General features: G+C 47.0%; 7 protein-coding genes across 7 annotated transcripts; 2 read left to right on the top strand and 5 right to left on the bottom strand.

Moving 5' to 3' along the window:
- Window positions 1–67: 67 nt before the first annotated feature.
- SPPG_01815 (uncharacterized protein) lies at window positions 68–906 on the bottom strand (the record flags this gene model as incomplete). The annotated part of the gene is made up of 4 exons (XM_016750128.1): window positions 635–906; window positions 517–572; window positions 373–448; window positions 68–305 (listed from the first exon to the last, which is right to left on the bottom strand). Exons 1-4 carry the CDS (start codon window positions 895–897, stop codon window positions 68–70), a joined length of 633 nt encoding a protein of 210 aa, XP_016610771.1. The 5' UTR covers window positions 898–906.
- A 57-nt stretch (window positions 907–963) lies between these two features.
- On the bottom strand, window positions 964–3,007 carry SPPG_01814 (uncharacterized protein). Its single transcript, XM_016750127.1, has 5 exons — window positions 2,859–3,007; window positions 2,702–2,785; window positions 1,597–2,630; window positions 1,335–1,536; window positions 964–1,266 (listed from the first exon to the last, which is right to left on the bottom strand). Exons 1-5 carry the CDS (start codon window positions 2,962–2,964, stop codon window positions 1,106–1,108), a joined length of 1,587 nt encoding a protein of 528 aa, XP_016610770.1. The 5' UTR covers window positions 2,965–3,007; the 3' UTR covers window positions 964–1,105.
- A 586-nt stretch (window positions 3,008–3,593) lies between these two features.
- Window positions 3,594–6,240, bottom strand: SPPG_01813 (uncharacterized protein; the record flags this gene model as incomplete). The annotated part of the gene is made up of 4 exons (XM_016750126.1): window positions 3,594–4,669; window positions 4,734–4,898; window positions 4,983–5,938; window positions 6,015–6,240. The coding sequence occupies 4 exons, from the start codon at window positions 6,238–6,240 to the stop codon at window positions 3,710–3,712; spliced, it is 2,307 nt and encodes a 768-aa protein (XP_016610769.1). The 3' UTR covers window positions 3,594–3,709.
- A 169-nt stretch (window positions 6,241–6,409) lies between these two features.
- SPPG_01812 (uncharacterized protein) lies at window positions 6,410–7,557 on the top strand. The gene is made up of 6 exons (XM_016750125.1): window positions 6,410–6,650; window positions 6,702–6,771; window positions 6,840–6,883; window positions 6,956–7,030; window positions 7,087–7,144; window positions 7,194–7,557. Exons 1-6 carry the CDS (start codon window positions 6,441–6,443, stop codon window positions 7,319–7,321), a joined length of 585 nt encoding a protein of 194 aa, XP_016610768.1. The 5' UTR covers window positions 6,410–6,440; the 3' UTR covers window positions 7,322–7,557.
- Window positions 7,558–7,933: 376 nt separating this feature from the next.
- On the bottom strand, window positions 7,934–9,763 carry SPPG_01811 (uncharacterized protein). The gene is made up of 4 exons (XM_016750124.1): window positions 9,501–9,763; window positions 9,366–9,434; window positions 9,138–9,295; window positions 7,934–9,072 (listed from the first exon to the last, which is right to left on the bottom strand). The coding sequence occupies exons 1-4, from the start codon at window positions 9,662–9,664 to the stop codon at window positions 8,141–8,143; spliced, it is 1,323 nt and encodes a 440-aa protein (XP_016610767.1). The 5' UTR covers window positions 9,665–9,763; the 3' UTR covers window positions 7,934–8,140.
- A 121-nt stretch (window positions 9,764–9,884) lies between these two features.
- Window positions 9,885–12,101, bottom strand: SPPG_01810 (uncharacterized protein). Its single transcript, XM_016750123.1, has 2 exons — window positions 11,814–12,101; window positions 9,885–11,751 (listed from the first exon to the last, which is right to left on the bottom strand). Exons 1-2 carry the CDS (start codon window positions 12,005–12,007, stop codon window positions 10,137–10,139), a joined length of 1,809 nt encoding a protein of 602 aa, XP_016610766.1. The 5' UTR covers window positions 12,008–12,101; the 3' UTR covers window positions 9,885–10,136.
- Window positions 12,102–13,053: 952 nt separating this feature from the next.
- On the top strand, window positions 13,054–15,824 carry SPPG_01809 (uncharacterized protein; the record flags this gene model as incomplete). Its single annotated transcript, XM_016750122.1, has 3 exons — window positions 13,054–13,181; window positions 13,246–15,448; window positions 15,513–15,824. 3 exons carry the CDS (start codon window positions 13,054–13,056, stop codon window positions 15,822–15,824), a joined length of 2,643 nt encoding a protein of 880 aa, XP_016610765.1.
- Between the last annotated feature and the right edge of the window lie 536 nt (window positions 15,825–16,360).

Genomic DNA, 16,360 nt, shown 5'->3' with positions numbered 1-16,360 from the left:
CCTAAACGAATCTTGATGATAAACACACAAAGAAAAAATGTTTGTCATTACGCAAAAACAACAAGACTCACAATTTGGTCAACACCCCCAAAGGTTTCCAAACCGAATACTTTCTAAAATCCTCCCCAGCAAACTCAATCGAATACCGCGTCCGTTTCCCATTTCTAAACTCTTCTGGCAGGACTTGAGTTTGGAAACAAGATGACTTGTGTGTATGCATCGGCGAGAGTTCCTCTTGAACTTCTTCCTCAATAGCCGAAAAGAGAAACGTAGAAGCAACATGATCGCATTCCTTTCGTTCTAGACTGGTAATGACAGTTTGTAAGTAAATGAGGCTTGGGTTTTAACAGTCATGGTAATTCAATACGCTACTCAGATCGGAGGTCAATGACGGTTTTAATGTTGTACCGGGATTGCAGGACCTTGACGTCCTCGGAGGTTGCATCGTCTGCCAGAATCTTTGTCAGTTTTCTTCATCCCATGCATCTTTTCATATGAATGTGCATGTGCACGCACCTAACCGTGCAGAGCGATACAAATTCCCTTCTCTTAACGCAGTGGATTCCTCACGGCTGCATGGTAGAAGAAAGTTTTAGTACCCGATGCATTAGGACGGATACCTAAAACTACAAACCCATCCGCATCGACGTTGTAATTCCGTCCAACGTCTCTAAAATTCGCAACGTTTTCCAACCCGGATTGGTCCAAAGGTGGGTGTGTGATATCGATCGAGGACGTTTCCAAAGTTTCTTGTAGTGAAGTTGAAGATGTGGTTGTCATGCTGAGTTTACTTTGTAAAGTGTATTTGTATGAGGATCTGAAGTGAAATAGTGTGTGTGAAGGGAGGATGCGCCGCAAAGGCCTTGTGAGATGGGTTAACATGTGGCAAGCCAACATCTTGGTGCTGGCACCCCAACGTTACATCATCATTAACAAAACGCCAGCGCGTAAGCAAGTTTCGATCAACCTTTCTACCTTTAAGATTTCAACCATTATGAATAAACAAAATCCTCACAAACAAAAAAAAACCTAATTTAATAAAACATAAAACTTATACACAAACTTGGATTTACATATATATATACAGTTCCTTCTCAAATCAAGTTTACAAGATAAGGCATGAGGACTGCGAATCATTGGGGGGAGGCACAATCTCACCAAACATGGTCTGAAGATCTTCGGCAGCCCGTTCCCGTCCACTATCTATAGCTTTACGTTTAACTTCTTTTGGAAAATACAGTTTAATCATATTCATACGCGCAACATCTACAAAACCATCCATCGTATGAGCCATCAAAAATTCATTAAACTTGTCGTCATTCACATAAACGTACCCAATTGCTCTGCCGTCGCTTTTTCCACAGCGTCGACATGTCTGCACACGGGGCAGTTCTTGACATTGCGTACTTGGGCCTTTACCAGACACCGGACGCAAAACACATGACCGCAGACCAGGCGGATGGGTTTCCAATAAACGTCTTGACAAATGGGACAAGAGTAATCTTCTGGTTGCGGAATAACTGTGACGAGCCTCTCCTAATTGTGAACATGTAAGTCTCAAAGTCCATAACCAAAAACTACAGATTTACCACAAACCTGAATGGTGAAGACAATCGCTCTAGCAATATTATCTACAAAAAAAGACTGCTCTTCCAAAAATCTTGCAAACCCTGTGCTGGCCGTCAACCTTGTTCGTTTATCGTGCTTTTTCAAAATCTTTCGAACAGCGGTGTGATTAATCTCATCAAATTGCTTCATGGCCAGCATTTCGCGATTCATTCGCAAGAACACATTTAACGCCGCTGTAGATGATGACGACTTTAGTGTCATTTGAAGGGATCCTCGTGCGGTACGTTCAAAAGCAGCCAGCTGCTCTCGAGAGGACATGACCGGTCGGTCCTTGATTCCATTGATAAGCCAAATTTCTGACTCGAGGTACGCGGCAAGGACCTTTCGCCATGCATACATGTCCTTGTTATACGGGGAGGCCGCAGTGGACAGGTAATCGGAGAGGGTATCAAGGTTGGATTGAAACGTCGTCTTGAGTGAGTCTTCAAACTGCGCGATGGAGTTGACAGCCGTAGCGAGTTCATGAAAGAATTGGTGGTCTGTCTTCAAGAACAGTTTGACACTACCGCTTTCATCTGGCGGTGTACCCGGGGACAGCATTGTTTCCTCCAGGCTGGTAAACATGTCTGTATTGACGGTCAGTCGCTGTCGCGCGGAGGGTATATCAAGTGTCGGTGTTGGCGGCGACGAGTCATTACGACTAATACTCCCCCTCCTTGCTACAGACGGCGCAAAAGGAACCGGTATGGGTTCCGAGGGAGCTGGTACAGCCTTCCTGTCCTCTACTGGGCTGTCCTCCACAGGACTCTCACCCCCAGACGTCTGGAAAAACTCATTCAAATTCTTCATGGATCTCGAGGTAATTTTTATCCGCAATGACCCAGACCCACAGGGCGCCCCTGGCCCCACTTCAATCGCCAACCCCTCGTCCTCATCCTTGACCTGCAATAATGGGAAGGGGTCCACCTTGTTGTATTGACATGGTGGCAAATCAGTCTCGGGTACTTTGACTGGCTGCATCTCATCTTGGAGATTGACGACAATAAAAGGCTCGAGGTTCCCTGTTGAATCACAGATATACTGTTTTAAAACACGCAAACCTCCCATGGACACCTGGATGCTTCTCTCATACCTTCAAGAAAATAGTCGATCGTACAATGTCGCATTCCACTGGACCTCGGCGCATCATGCACGACAATCCCTTTTTCCTCCAATTCTGTCAACCATATCGAAAATAAGCAAAAAAAAAACCACAACCAAAAAACCTTACAGCTCGAGGACAACACTACCTTGAACAATTCTTCGGATATTCTTCTTCAATGCCTTGTACTGAAACGCAGGCCATGACGGCGGAAGATCCCTATAGGCCTCTGTATACTGTTTGGCAAACTTCATCTTGCCATGCGCATGTTCAAAAGACAAGGAAGAAGAAAACGAGGGGAAACACTTTCTGGAAATAAACCCAGACACGCACACAACGCTTAAACGTGACTTGATCACGCAATTTACCCTAAACGGGTGTTATCAACTTATGTCTACAAATGAATTTCATTTGCAAAAACGTAACGACATAGTCAGGTGACAAGTAAGAGGGCGGATAAGAAGGACACGATGACAAGCTTGCAAGGGAAATCACACACAGATGTCCCAACCTCGCAAAGTAGATCCATCTCTTGTATGCGACTCAAAGGAGCTACAGGAATGTCTACAAAAACATAACGGTACATACGCTAATGTTCTTGTATACGCAAATTCATACTCTGACCAACAAACATAGGAGATCGATCGAAATGCAGTAGAGAATGGGAAGCGTTCAAGCAAGCTTGCGCGGAAAAAAAGTGGGCAGCCTGTATACTTCTGTAATTGGCATAAAATGGTGAAGTCCCTTCGTTTATACTTTTTCTTTGCATCCATAGAATGGCGATACAGAACGGAAAATGAGCAAGAAACTCTTTTGAACAAGCTAGTCAGTACCACAGACGAAACATATTCCAGTTGGGACCACCACACCACACATGAAAACTCCCAACCACTCTTATAAAAGATGCAAACCAAGTCTATATTTAAACACATCCATGCCTACTACACGATGATACCATTGGACGGTTTTCAACAAAACCCATTTGATAGCCTCTTCTTCTTACCGCCATTGCTGATTCCCACTCCCGTACCCTCCATCCGGTTGAGGAAACTGAGGAGTAGATCCCTCGTAACCTGCGCCAGGGTATCCACCTTGTTCCGGTTGGGGAAAGGTCTGAACCGGTGGTTGAGCACTGTAGCCTTGAGGTTGGGCGTAAGGCGTTCCGTATCCAGTGGGTTGGGCGCCGTAGCCACTGCTGGGAGGATGGCCGTATCCAGATGGCTGCGGGGGTTGGGCACCGTAGCCAGATGAAGGAGGTGCATTTCCATAACCGGGTGGTTGGACCGTCTGATCGCCATAGCCAGAACCAGGAGGGTGTCCGTAGCCCGATGATGGAGCTGCCTGGTTTCCATAGCCGGATGGCTGGACCGTCTGATTGCCATAACCAGAGCTAGGAGGATGTCCGTAGCCGGATGACGGAGGTGCCTGGTTTCCGTAGCCGGATGGTTGGACCGTCTGATTGCCATAGCCAGAGCTAGGAGGATGTCCGTAGCCAGAAGACGGAGCTCCCTGATTTCCATAACCGGATGGTTGGACGGTCTGATTGCCATAGCCAGAGCTAGGAGGGTGCCCATACCCAGAGGGCGAGGGACCCTGCTGTCCATACGCTCCCGAAGACTGTCCATAAGTCGCCTGCGCTTGTGGCTGAGGGGGTGGAATATACCCACCACCACAACCTCGCCCAGCCGTCTCAGGATGCCTCCTATTCCGTCCAGCCATAACACTAGCTTTATCCAATTGTCCCAAAATGCTTCGATTCTCATCAGCCCATTTGCGAACCACGTCCAACATTTGAGTTTGCAACGGGGTTTTGGCGAACCCTAAATTAGCAGGGTGAACAAAGACTTGCATGGCGAGGTTGATGGCTTCGGACGTGGCAGAGGCGTCAGAGGTTGACCAGGCCTTGACGACAGCTTTGACAATGTGTTCAACAATGACTTTGGCGACGAGTCCTGCAGGCTAATAGAAAAGTCAATAAACATTCAAAATTCCATTTTTTGCAAACATATGCAACAATCTGCACCTCATTCAAGAATAAATCAAAATGATCCTTGGATAAGAGCGAATGGGTTGGATCCGAGCAATGGGGGTTGGTAAAGATTTCTCGCTGGGAATCTGCGTTGACGATTTCTGCGGACGTGTTTTGGAGTTTACCAACGACTTGCTGCATGATGGGTTTCATATACGGCTATTATAAAAAAAAAACGAAAAATTAAAAAAAGAAAACACTGGCCATACACATAAAAAAATAAAAATAAAATAAAAAACGGACCTCAAGCTGCGTCAAAACAAACACTTGAACCGTCTCGGAAATCTTTTCCGAAAGCCAGCTCAAACCAGGAATTTTTTCAATCGTCATTTCAACGCCCTTGACGATCCGATCACGCAACTCCAAAATCTTCCATACGCTTGCCTTCATTTCTGCGGGGTCGGTGCTCACGGGCGCGCGTTCAACGTCACGGACCTGACGCGTCACGTCTTCCATACCCGGGACCTTGGATAACAGATCCGGAAGGGAGTTGTCATCAAAAGACCGTTTAGCAGCCTCCATTTCGCTGTTGAGCGAGGAAATCGAAGCAGCGGAGACGTGATCCGTGGCTTCGCCCAACAAGGAATGAACAAAATCGGCTCCACCAAACGTTCCAGTCACAATGGGATAAATAGGACGATTCCTCCCCGTACGTGAATCCACTCCCTGCCGAAACGCAGTAGCTTCACCAACAAACGGAAACACAGAATCATACCCAAGTTCAATCAAGGCAAGCTCAACAAAGTTACTATGAGCTGGGTAATCTTCCAAAGTATGCAACGCGGTACCCAAGAGTCTAAACCCCTCATACTCGTTTCCAGAGCGGTAAGCTTGAATCGCACGTTCGAGTGTCGCACGGACAAAAGCAGAGGAAGTAGGCCACCCACCCCCTTCATTTGCGATATAGTTTTTTAACCCTGTTCGTGGGTCAATCTCCAGTTCACGCGGGTCAACCGGTCCACGAAGTCCTGGGTCGTATTTCCGTGCATCTTGACCATCAGCGTATCCTTTTGGGTTATCAATGTGTTCTTCGGCACGGTAACATCCTAACCGATCTTCGGTGACTTCGAATTCGGCGGTGGCGTATCCAAAGGCTAGAAACCCGAGGATGGAAACGAGGGTCACCAAGGTGGTTTTGTTGAGGCCTTTTGAGAGTGTGCCGACGTCAATGGCTTGAGAGTAATCTCGTAACCAATTCCCTAACGAAAAGAAAAAAGTAAGAGTTTCGTTCTTGTAAGAATGCACAATAATTGTTTTGTGTTTTTGTGTAATTACCGAAATAAACCCTCTTCACATCCAACCCCCCAAACTTTTTACTCAAAAGCGAAATAGCACCCTGCGATAACACCAGCGACGCAATCACATCTTCAATATCACCATGTCGAAACGCCTTGCCCTCCACAAACGCAATGGACGGAATATTGCCTGCACCGAACGCAGAGACGGTCGGGAGGGTCACCAAAGCGATGAGAAGGAGTAAGAGTGCTGTCGGGGTGTGCATCGTCGGGGTTTTAATGTGTGTGTATCGCAGAAAAATGAGCGGGGAGTTGTAGCGCGGGTACTCTGCGTTCCCCCCCTCCCCGGCCCTTCACACATGGGTATGAGTCATGATTCGTAAGCACGATCACCCACGTTCCAAACGCCCCGATAACCAGGACTACCCGATCTCGCACTCCACCACACACAGCAAACAAACAAGAAATGAATCGCCGTAGCGCTCGTATTGCCTCCCGTACGACACCGTACCCCCCCACCAAACCCGTCAAAGCACCACCACCAGCACTCATCGCGTCCAAACCAGAATCAACCCCCGCGATATCCGCCCCGATATCCGCGGCACTCGTAGGCCAAACCGTCGATACTCCATTCAAACCTTTTTCGTCAGTCCTTTTAGATGAATCGGGTACAGAGGTAAGAATATTTGCATACTGCGTTTAAGCATGGATGTTGATATACTAGTAGGTGGATATCGGGTCTGAAATTGCGTCCACGGGAGTAGTGTTTTTTGTGTATCCTCGTGCGAATACGCCTGGTATGGTTGTTCAGCGTTGCAAGTGTATGGTATCTAGAGCTTTTTGGTAATGAGGAATTTGGGAGTAGGATGTACGAAGCAAGCTACTGGGTTTCGTGATCACTATCAAGAGGTAAGTCGTGAATCGTTTTAGTTTTTTTCGGGGTCGTGAATGTGTGGGTTGATGATAGTGTTTTTGCGGTAGATCAAGGAAAAAGGATACAAAGTCTTTGGGATAAGCGGAGACTCTGTATCCGCTCTCCAAAAATGGAAGACAAAAGTATGAAATTCCCCATTCTTCTTTTTTATAACAACATTCACTCACTTTTTCATTAGTTGGAATTACCCTACCAACTCCTTTCAGACCCTTCATTAGCCTTTATATCCCATTTAGGTACGTATATCCATCATAATTATATACATGTTACTAACGGTATGATTAGGATGTTCTAAACCGTCCAAGAAAATCGTGCGATCTCATGTTGTTGTTGAGAAGGGGGGACGGGTTCGACAGGTTTGTGTGGGCGTCTCGCCTGTTGAGAGTTTTGAAAAGGTTTTAAAGGTTTTGTGATTTGGGTTGGAGGTTTTCGTGATCGGTTTTTTAGTGTTGAGATCTCTTTTTTGTTTTTTTTTTTTTGTTGGATTTTTGGATTTGCGTATATGCTGGCAAGCATCTGGAATGTTTTAACGCAAATAAACAGAATGTTTTAACGCAAAATAAACAAGTACCTAATCTGTCTATACGATATCAGACATTTTCAGTTATTTAAAAAACGGCTTTTTAAAAATACACCAACCAAAAATGCCTTGTTTAAAGCGATTTATCATTGGACCACGAGCAGTTGCCGTTATGCTTTTGAGTCTCGGTTTTCCCGCAACACACTAGAGTCGACCGGAAAGAACATGGGGGATTGAGATACCATTGTTAGTTTTCTCAAGTCAAGAAAACCATCATGTATGTCAAAGCCAAAATGTCTGCTTGCACACAAAACTTGTTAAAGGTTGCATCTCCTTCATAAAATACACGTGAAAAACAACGGACCCCGACAACAAAAAACCATAAATTCAAAACTTGTTCCTGTTGAGCAAGCATTCCACTTCCCCAGTCATTGTACACAAGCAAAAAACAAAAGTCTCACTCACGTAATTCTCATACCGATACTCGATACGCCAAATATAAGGCTTGGTAGAAAATGCATGATATGGTATTGTTCTATCTCACAGTGTATCAGAAAAAAGTCTCCCAACCCACAAACTCTAAAAAAAAAACCTTCCATCCTTCAACAAAAGAATCAAAAAAAAACCAAAGAAATGGCAAAATCTAAACTCCTAGTCTAAAAGTTCTACAAAACAACAACTAGAAAAAAAACCATAGAAAGATACTACAACCTTACAAATCCGTGTAAATACTCTGTACATTTCTATTCTGTCCCAGATAGCCTTGCTGTTGTTGTGGGAGGGTAGGAAGAGATGGAGACGAGGGAGGGGCAGGTGGGACGATTTGGGGACGAAAGCCGCGTCCTTGGACATATTTTAAGGAAGGCTTGGGTGGTGCCATGAAACTCGGTCCCATACTAGGTCCCATATTTGGTGCCCCCGGATTCCCTCCACTCGGTCCCGGCCGTGCATACATGGGTGGCACAGGTGGTAAATTCGGTTGCACTCGTTCTGTCTGCATTCGTTGAGAAATAGACTCTTGGGCAGCCCCATACCGACTCACCAAAACCCTCGGAACACTCCCGCCAAGACAAACAACCGGAAAACAAAACGGCCCTCCAGCACGTTTACTCACGCCTTCCGCCCACCCATCCGTAAATACTCTCATCAAGACGATTCGGTCGCCAGGTACCAAATTCATTTCATCAGGTGCGGTTTTGACATGGACTTTTGCTACCGGGAATTCCTTTTTGTTGTGGTTGGCTGCAATGAATTCTTGAGCTGTTTCGACAGCGCTGGGGTCGTCTTTGGCGAGGGAGCTAGAGCGGGGGAGGGGACGGGCAAGTGTGCGGGGGAGGGAGACGTGGCCGATCGAGGAGCGGCGGCGGGACAGCGAAGGATTTGTGGTTGGAAAAGAGGTTTTTTGGCCGCATTTGCAAATAAGGAGGCAGGTGATGAAGAGGAGAGTTGAGCCGACTATGGCGGCTAGGGCGTACCAGATGGCATTATCGGCCGTGTCGAGTTGGATGGGGTCGGGGAGGATACGGTTATCCGGGCCGCCGATTTGCGGCAAGTCGCGTTGAGTGAGACGAGTCCTGATGCTGTGGACTGGCATCTCTTCAACTTGCTCTTCTACTTGGGCCGTTCGACTCGTTAGTGTACGCCCTACACACGGAACGAGAAATCATTACACCCGATATTGACATTATCAAATCACTCCAAATACATACCCATTCGCTTGACCAGCACGCCCGACCCCCTCACATCGACATCCACATCGACATCCACGTCATAGTTAACATCCCGCACGTACCGACTCGAATGAGAATCCATCACGTCCCGCATGACAGAAACCGTTCCAAAAAGCCCACTCTGGCCCTTCACCGATCTGGTGATCAATAAAACAGTCAACCTCTTTTCCAAAAACTCCACACACACACAACAAGCAGAATACATACAATCTCACCAAACCATCCAAAACCCCATTAAACTCCCCTCGAACATGCACAATCTCTCGATCCCACCTACTACGAAAACAACAAACACACATTAAAATCACGTTTATAAACCAATACAAAAAAACTGCAACTTACATGCTTGTGACTCTATTTGTATTGCACTCTACACCTACTATCCCACAACACCCTACAGGAGCCGTTGAAGTGAATGAGAGGGATGCTGTGAGAGATGTGAGGTGTGTGCAGGTGAGTGTGTGTGCGGTTGGGAGGAGGAGTAAAAGAAGGATATGGGGGAACATTGGGGAAAGGAGGAAGGATGGAGAAGGATGGGTAATTGGGTGTGTGTAGGTGGGAAAAACCCTCCGTCAAAGAGTGTTGAAACTCAAAATTTAATTTTTGCCATATCTTCCTTGCGGCCCTTTTTTCCCACGCAGCCCGTGATATAAATCACGTGGTAAGCAACTGGGGAAAATATCACACTTTTGAAGCATTGCTTCATTTAGCAGATGCATACAATATCGACAACTTCACACATATGCTTGATACTCCTTTTCAAAATATACAATATACAAAATAACAAGGAATGAAAAAGAACAGACACACACACACACGCAACATACGCAACTCAATAACAACACACACACATACAGAAAAAAAAAGAAAAACAACATGCTAATATGCAAAAAAAACATTCATGCTAACCAAAACAAAACAAACCTCAAATGCATCACATCATCCCACCCAACCGCTGCACACCAAAAAAAAAGGTTTTCACGTAGCATACCCATACTCATACGCCGGATATTTTTCATAATAATACCCACCCTCCTCCTCATCCTCCCGCTTTGTCCTTCTCCGCGCTGGTTTCTTTGGCTTTGTCGCGCGCTTGCGTTTCAGAGGAAGGGGCATGGTGGGGTAGGGCGAGGGTGTCATGGCAAACGGGGAATAGTATGCGCTCACGTGTTGTTGTTGTGGTTGTTGGGCATGCTGATGTTGGGCTTGGGACGGGGATGGTGCTAGCGCTTGCGATGGTTGTTGGGGGTGATGGTGAGGGTGGTGATGGGGATCGTGGGGATGGGGGTAGGACATCCATGGATCGGGTAAACGGCGCGGCGTATCCATAGAACGCTGGACAAAGGCGTATTCAGAAGGAAAGCGGCGAAAGCGCTCAATTTCACGACGGGCTTGGGCCATAATGTCTAATAATTCTTGGTCAGACATACCACCGCTGCCGCCGCCATTACCAGGAGTAGCAGCAGCACCAGTCTTGTGATCGGTAGACCATTTAGAGTCCTTGTATATGGGCATGCCATTGGCGTCAGTGTGTTTGCGGTCGGCAGAAGAAGAGGTCGGGGACGAAATGGGGCTGGGAAGGGGTTGGCCGGATTCACCGCTAGGTGTGGATGCCGAGGCGGGCAAAGGGACATTATTATGCCAATGGGTTGCCTCCATGGAGGAATCCGCAACGGGTTTCTTTTCTTCTTCCAACGCGCGAGAGGACACGACCATGCTGGGTTGGTTGCCCGAAAAGTCCAATCGCTGCAGCGAGGTACGCCGCGAGCCACGATTCTGTGATGGTTGTTGTTGCTGTTGCTGCTGCTGCTGCTGCATGCCGCCCGCCAACGAGGCCAAACTCGCTGCGGCCGCTTCTTCATCATCTGTCAAAATCCCTCGCGAGCCTTCGTCATACTCTTTGACACGAGCAATGCGCGAGGCCTTTGCACTTGGGACGGCATGGCGCTGCCTTCCCTCCTTTTCGGCATGTTCCTTTGCCAAGAGTTCTTTTGCGGCACGCTGTCTGGCGCGAACGGCAGCGGCTTCAGTCGTGAGCGCCTTTGCGGCATTCCAGGCCTCAACGACAGTGGGATGCTTTCGGACGCTGTCCCATTCCCAGCCATTTTCATTGTGCAGCTTGCGCATCGAGTGCAAGTACCAATTCAAGGACGAGAATTGAATTTCACCTCTGCGCATGCGTTCTGCTTGGAGGCCAATGTACTGGGACAAGGAAGAGGCCGAGACGGGAAAGGGGTTTCCATCCTTGTTGACGAGGCCGTGTTCGACGAGAACAGAGTGAGTTGTACGCAAATTTTGAGCGAGGCCCTTGCGCGAGTTTTCGTTTGCTTCCGTTTGTGGTTGACCTGGAGGAGGCGAGTCTTTTAATAATGCAGCGACGGGATGATTTTTTGCCCTGCGCGGCCTTCCACGGGGCCGCTTCAGGTCTGCAATAGCTTGGAGGGTGGCATGGTCTGGAATGGTGTCGTCGTGGAGAGAGGAAGAGGAAGTGGAGGAGACTGACTGGGCAGGTGAACGAGAGCGAGACCGAGAGCGCGAGCGAGACGTTGAGCCACTACTCGACGTGCACGTACTGCAAGTCGATTCCGTTGACCTAGAATAGTTGTGAGTCTTATATATATGCGACATGTAGTTGCGAGTTGAAAAAAGACATACGCGTTACTCTCTACATCCTCTCTGTCCTCTTTCTTGTCCTCGTCGTCGTCCTGTTGTTGTTGTTGTGCTTGTCCCTCTTTTGCATGAGTAGCTGTAAGGCTAATGAGAGGAGTACTAGCACTAGTAGTACTAGTAGCAGTAGTAGTAGGAGTAGGAGTAGCAGGAGTAGCAGGAAGAATCGTCATGCTTGTCATTAGCTAGTGGTGAAATGAAGGTAAAATGCAAGAACCGTAATGAACACCCCTCCCAAAAATAACGAAAAGAAAAAGAAATACTAAGCAACAAATGAGATAATGTGATAAAAATGATGCAGAAAAAGAAAATAAAAGTAGTAATATGAATATAGTAAATATGCATTGGAATGTGGATAATGGCATGTGATCTCATCAATAATAATAATAATAATAATAAGGGGCGTTAGAAAGTGTAAGAGATGGGAATTGCATGGAGAATGACAGGGAGATTGACGAGAATAGAGTATGTGTAGGGAGGGAGTGAGTGTGAAATGGGAAGAATGCTCTCTCCTATGGGAAGGGAATAATCATACGATATTGGAGATGACAGATGTGAGATATTTCACACTTCAAAGTTTGAATGGAATTTGGCGAGAGTAGTCAATGGGATATTCCTATTTTTATTACTAGCAGATTGTAGACAACATACGCCCATTCTCTCCACCACATCCCATTTATAGATTTTCATTACATGCATAATACACATGGGCATATGCATATATAAATATGGATACACATCCACACATGCACACTACACATGGGCATATGCAGAGTCACACACTCCTAGTATCGCAAACACTTTCCAAACAAGTATCATCTCACATCCATTCACACATCCCATCCATCCACTCACACAGAGTCATGCAAATTCCGAGCAAGTCATTCCAGTCCGCAAGGGCGCATTTCTCATCCAAACTGTTTGGAATGTATTGCGTGAAAAGACAAAGAAAATTAAAACCACGTCTGGTTACAGGTTCCATCCCACTTTCTACAATAAATGTGGATGAACCGGCATCTTATGCTTATTTTTTGCACACATTGCCTTGTTCTTGTTTTGCAGCTGCTTTGGGTTTCTGAGCATTTTGGGCAATTTGGTTTGGTGTTTTTCGTTTTTTTTTGAAGACAGTTTGTTACTGGACAAGCACCAACGCACACATCACACACACATACGCATATACATAGATCCATTGACACCCAGATACACACGTCTCCACCTTGACGCTCTCATGTCACTCTACCTACGCTACGCCACACAAACTTGGTCTTATCACGAGTCACGCAAATATTCTTCTGCTCGCATCAGCAGCACGCATCACCGCACCCTCGAATCATCACACATGGGACATCAAAACAGGTGTCCCCGTCTCGTCATGGAACGACCCAGACTGCAAGTCTCAAGTCACTTGTTTATGCGCCAGTCCAGAGGGGTTTGTAGCGGCTGGGTACGCCGACGGGAGTATACGCATTTGGGATGGGGACCATGTCAAGATCTTGTTCAATGGCCATCGAGGCGCTGTCACGGCGTTGGGGTTTGATCCGTTGGGTGCGAGGTTGGCATCGGGATCTGCAGACACGGATCTGATCGTTTGGGACGTGGTGGCAGAGTGCGGGCTCGCCAGGTTCAGAGGACACAAGGATCAAATCACGGGACTCTCGTTTTTGACACGGAATGGGTTGGATCATATCGTATCCTGTTCCAAGGACTCGTTGATTAAATTTTGGGATATCGGCACAAAGCATTGTGTAGAGACCGTTATTGGACATCGAGGAGAGGTGTGGGCTTTGGATGTGGGACAGGATGAACGCATGTTGCTCACTGGAGCTGCGGATGGGGAGGTCCGCGTCTGGACGATTGATCCTGACGCCCTCTCACAAAAGCTGGAGCCGGGAGTCGTGGCGGGCGGTTGGGACGAGAGTACAGAACCAGATGCGGCAAAGCGGGCCGTAACCAGTCGAGGCGTGCTCGAGCGACAGAGCAAGGAACGCGTAGTGACCCTCAAGGTGCACCCCAATGGGCGGTACATTGCCGCACAGGGAGCCGATCGATTAGTGCAAGTCTATCGCATCAGGACACTAGATGAAATCAAGAAAAAGCTGGCAAGGTTGAAAAAGCGCAAGGAAAAGAAAAACAAGGGCGAGCAAGAGGAATCGGAACCTGTCTTGACGGTTGCGGATGAAATCCCCTGTATCGGAAACGTTCGCTGCTCAGCAAAGATCCGATCCTTTGATTTCTCGCTCAAATCTCAAGACCAACAAGACACGCTCACACTTCTCTGCGCTCTCGCCAACAATAGTATTCAAGTTCACGTCCTTGAACCCTCCAACAAGGAGCAACCCACCCGTCTCATTACGGGGATCGACATGCCAGGCCACCGCACCGACGTCCGCTGCTTAGCACTCAGTCCCGACAACCAAATGCTCGCCAGCGGTTCATCAGAATCCATCAAAATCTGGAATGTTCATTCGGGTCAATGTGTTAAAACCCTGGAGTCAGGCTATGCCCTCTGCTGCGAGTTTATTGGACCCAATTTGGTGGTTGTGGGTACCAAATCCGGCCAACTCCACTTGTTTGACCTTGCGCGAGGGTTACTCGAGACGATCGAAGCCCACGAGGGACCGGTTTGGTCGTTACAGGTCTGGCCAGATCGCAAGGGCGTCACGACGGGATCCCAAGACAAGGAGATCAAATTTTGGGAATGTGGCATGGTAGTTCAAGACGGCGTACGTCGAGCCGCTCTTGTTCATACTCGGACGTTACGCATGTCAGACAATGTCCTCTGCATCCGATACTCTCCCGACGGCAAGCTCTTGGCTATTGCCCTCCTCGACTCTACCGTCAAAGTCCTCTACGCCGATACCCTCAAATTCTTTCTCTCCCTCTACGGCCACAAACTCCCAGTCATGTCCATGGACATTTCCTCTGACAATTTCCTCATCATCACGGCATCCTCTGACAAGACCATTAAAATTTGGGGCCTTGATTTCGGCGACTGTCATAAATCCCTTTTTGCCCACCAGGACGCTGTCATGTCAATCCGTTTCGTATGGGGCACCCACTACTTTTTCTCCACCTCCAAAGACAAGACCCTTAAATACTGGGACGCCGACAAATTTGAACAAATTCTCAAACTCGATGGCCACGCAGGCGAGGTGTGGGCTCTTGCTGTCTCCAAATACGGTAACCAAGTTTTTACAGGCTCCCATGACCGCTCTATACGCATTTGGGAAAAAACCGACGACCAATTCACACTCGACGAAGAACGCGAAAAAGAATTGGAGGAATTATACGATCAAACTCTTTTTGATGCACCCCAAGATGCACCCATTGGATCCGGTGTTGACCACAATGACTCCCAAACTGTGATCGACAATGACACTAGTCTCCCCACCAAACAAACACCCGTTACCCTTCAATCCACAGACAGACTCATCGCAGCCCTCGATACATTCGCGGAATCAACACGCAACAAACCCACAAAGGAAACAATAAAATCTGCAGCGTACACTGTTTACACAACCCTAAAAACCATTCGTCCAACCGACCTCGATACCATCCTCATTGTATTGAGTTTCTCACACGTGTTGGTTTTCTTAAAGGTTTTGGATACGTGGATCGAAAACGTACGTCCTTGTCCATCTTTTCTCTCTCAACTCGTCACTCACTTTTATTTTTCTTGGATTTCAGTCTTGGAACCTCCACCAAACAACCCGAATCCTAACAACCCTCCTAAAAACCCACCACCACCAACTAACATCCACAACCCCTCTAACACCCCTCCTCCTAAAAACCCGAAAAACACTCAAAACCTCTCTGCAAAGCCAGAAAAATGTCATTGGGTTTAATGTTGCCGGATTAAAGGTTTTGAGAGGGGTTCTTGGGAGTGAGATCAGTGGGTTTGGAATTGAGGAGGTGGAGAGTTTGGATGTCGGAAAAGAAAAGGAAAAGGAAAGGGAGGGTAAGAGAGGGAAACGTAAACGGGTTGTAGTGGTCAGTTGAAACCAGAGTATAAAGAAATAATGTAATTATTTATATAAGAACCATTTACTTTTCGGTTTCTTTTTTATTATTTGCTATTTACAATAGTCTTTTTATATCATGGATCATTGGGACACTTGGCATGCACACAAACCCTGTGCAAGAGTTAAACAGGTATGTGATGTGAGATGGATGTGTTGAAACCTGATACCACTCATTGACGAGAGAAAAGACGGATATTGCTATCAACTATTTTATGGGATATGGCCGTTTCACCTATATTTCGCTATTGCCCTCCGCGTAGTCCACGTTGGAAACTATAGCCAGATCTAACCCTAACCCTAACCCTATCTGGGAAACAGGTGCGTTGTGTGTAATGATACCCCAAAAGCGCGGATCACGTGAGAAAGCTTATGTAATACTCGATCATGAGGTTGCCCCCGATCGCCACCTACAAAACCATTAATGTGGCGTATGGCAATCACAATGACTGTATTGCTATGCAATGCCTTCATCATAGTTCACAAAACTTCATCACAAAATGAAGAGTAACGGAA

Source organism: Spizellomyces punctatus, assembly GCF_000182565.1.
Source record: "Spizellomyces punctatus DAOM BR117 chromosome Unknown supercont1.3, whole genome shotgun sequence".
NCBI lineage: Eukaryota > Fungi > Chytridiomycota > Chytridiomycetes > Spizellomycetales > Spizellomycetaceae > Spizellomyces > Spizellomyces punctatus.
This window is presented reverse-complemented; position numbering and strand designations above follow the sequence as displayed.